Below are 2500 nucleotides of genomic sequence, written 5' to 3'. Positions count from 1 at the left end.
AGTATTTTAATGTTTACAGATTAAACCCCATTGACTTGCATTATAAGTGTCTCACTGGAACACACAATTAAAGAAAAGGAGGAACGAGACTAAATTATTTTGTGGTAATCGTCACTATGGCACAAATGCTGTGGACTGAGCTGAACTTGTGTGTCTTTCGCGAGTGGTTTAGTAGCTGTGGACGACATGCGAGTTTAACGACCACACGGCCGAACTACAGGAGTGCTCGATTCCCGGACGTAAAAATATTCAATAAAACATGTTAAAACGGTTCAATAAGAATCCCTCATATTACATCACAACGATACAGCTAGAAAATTGTATTAATCAGAATCTGTCACAAACACTGAGAACATGAATCTAATATTACTGAGTGCATCTATACAGGAGCCAGCCTGTTTCACGGCCTATAAACGGACATTAAAGGCGTCTGTATGTGCGTTTGGGAGAGACATCATGTGACATGTGTTCACAGGTTTTATCTCTTATTGCCTTCAACCAGCCAGATCATCAAGTCAGCTCTCAAACAGTGTAAAAACATCATCTGGACTTTGTGAAAGTAAAAAAACAGATGAAACAAAATCAACCCAAAAGACAACATTCCCGCCCCAGCACAAGGAGGGGTCGAGGGGACGTTTCATTGGCACAATGTTCAGAAATGAAGCACAAGATCGTTTGTGGAGGGACCAGAATCGACAATGACGACACCTACATTCTTGAATTACTTTGTTTTTGTGTTTTCTTCTTCTTCTTTAATCAAATGAGGGAAACAAACGTCATCATAAGAACTACGATTAACAGTTAACCGCTAATAAACTCGTCACTATTGGGTGTAAGGCACACATTTACAGGTGGAGGAAACGAAAGCTTTCAAACAAATGAATCAACAAAAGGGTCCGTTTGAAAATGATACGAAGCGTCTTTGCTCGCTGGCACGGCGCCAACGTCCACACGTCAGTCTCTTGTTTCTAAGTGCGCCTCGTTCGCTTTCGTTCATCTGTCGTTGCGCTTCAGGAGATGCGTGGAGATGTTCGTGGAGGTGAGATGCAGGACTCCGGTCGGGATTGTTGTTCCTGTTAAATTTTAAGCTCGACTCATGAGCCCCTCTGGCGCCGGGCGATCAATGTTCCTTCGGTTCTCGTAGAGTTCTCGTAGCAACATCCAAACAGTTAGTGGACAAACGTTACTGGCTCCAGTTTAATGACTTTAAATAATTCACACTTGATTAATTCAAATTATAAAGATCGTTCCTGCCTCGTGTTGAGCCTAAAAAGAGTTGCTCTTTCTCCAAAAGCACTTCATTAAAAAATAAATACAACCTGCTATTAGTATGAACAGTCATGTGTTGTTTAGTCGACAGTTACAGTAGACGTGATTTAACTCTTGCACAAAGGCAGAACTCGACTGCTTCGTCCAGTAGCGCTAACACTGAGGCTTTTGTAAACTCCAGCGGAGGTTCGGTCTGAGCGTGCTGAACATGTCCGAGTGCTTGATAACTGGGGCGTCGTGCAGCTTCATGACTGAATTCGCCCGTCTGATGTGCTTTTGGCAGAAACATCAGCAGCAACGTGGCTACATTCTCATCTCATGAGCTGCTCGCTGATCTGTAAGAGTTCTTCTGTCAGTAGCAGATGCTTGTCCTCCAGCCTGAGCTCATCATAAATGTATTAAAGAAAATGTGTGAAGAGGAAAAGGTGAGTTGCATTTCCTGTACACAACTGTACAAAGCAGATGCACTTTAGTGTTTTACGTTCACGTCTTTATCCGCTTGGATTATCGCATGGAGTCGCTGGACTTGACTTTCGTGGAAAGAGACACAAGCGACGGTTTGGGAGGGACGTCCGGTTTGAGCTGCCGGGATCCGCAGCGGGGCAGCGAGCCGTAGGAGCTCAGGCTGGAGTGGCGCGAGAGGCCGAGCATTGGTGGAGGAGACGTGACGTGGATGGAGTCGACTCTTTGCGGCGCGGGCGGAGGCGTCTCCACGCGGAAGCTGTGGTTTCTGGACATGTGCGACGAGTTGGACGAGTTTGTGTTGTGTTTCTTGAGGCCAGAACTCTTGGATGAGTTCATGGGATATCCGCGGCCATACACGTCCAGTCTCTTGCCCATCTGCGGGACGGCCGGAGGAATGACGCCGGCCAGAGATGCCTCGCGCTGCGGAACGCGCGGTGGAAGGTCATCGCTGTCTGACATACTGAGGCTGTGACACGGGCTCTTAAGGGCTTTGTACTCCAGTGTGGCGGTCTGGTCGTCCGCGAGATCTACGCGGTGAGGATGCTCCACGTACTCGTGCTGGTACACCTGCTGGTGTTGAGGTAATGGCAGCACCACCACGCTGGGAATGTGACCCGGAGACGCCCGCAGCGGCAGGTCGGAGATGACCGGAGAGCCCATGGACGACAGGTCTTTGGTGCAGGCGTTGATCAGGTTCTGGTTCCGCTCCCACTCGCGGCTCCCTCGGCTGGGCTTGCGGCGCGGCTGCATGGGCGTGGACTCCGGC

At 48.4% G+C, this 2500-nt stretch overlaps 1 protein-coding gene across 1 annotated transcript in view; it reads right to left on the bottom strand.

Annotated features, from left to right (window-relative positions):
* Positions 1-31: 31 nt before the first annotated feature.
* Positions 32-2500, bottom strand: part of sema6a (sema domain, transmembrane domain (TM), and cytoplasmic domain, (semaphorin) 6A) — a 106527-nt gene continuing 104058 nt past the window's right edge. The window contains 1 exon segment of the mRNA XM_052107819.1: positions 32-2500. This exon segment is cut by the window's right edge and continues 358 nt beyond it. Coding sequence (XP_051963779.1) covers positions 1774-2500 — 727 coding nt within the window. The 3' untranslated portion in view covers positions 32-1773.

This window comes from Xyrauchen texanus, chromosome 37 (assembly GCF_025860055.1).
Source record: "Xyrauchen texanus isolate HMW12.3.18 chromosome 37, RBS_HiC_50CHRs, whole genome shotgun sequence".
Taxonomy (NCBI): domain Eukaryota; kingdom Metazoa; phylum Chordata; class Actinopteri; order Cypriniformes; family Catostomidae; genus Xyrauchen; species Xyrauchen texanus.
This window is presented reverse-complemented; position numbering and strand designations above follow the sequence as displayed.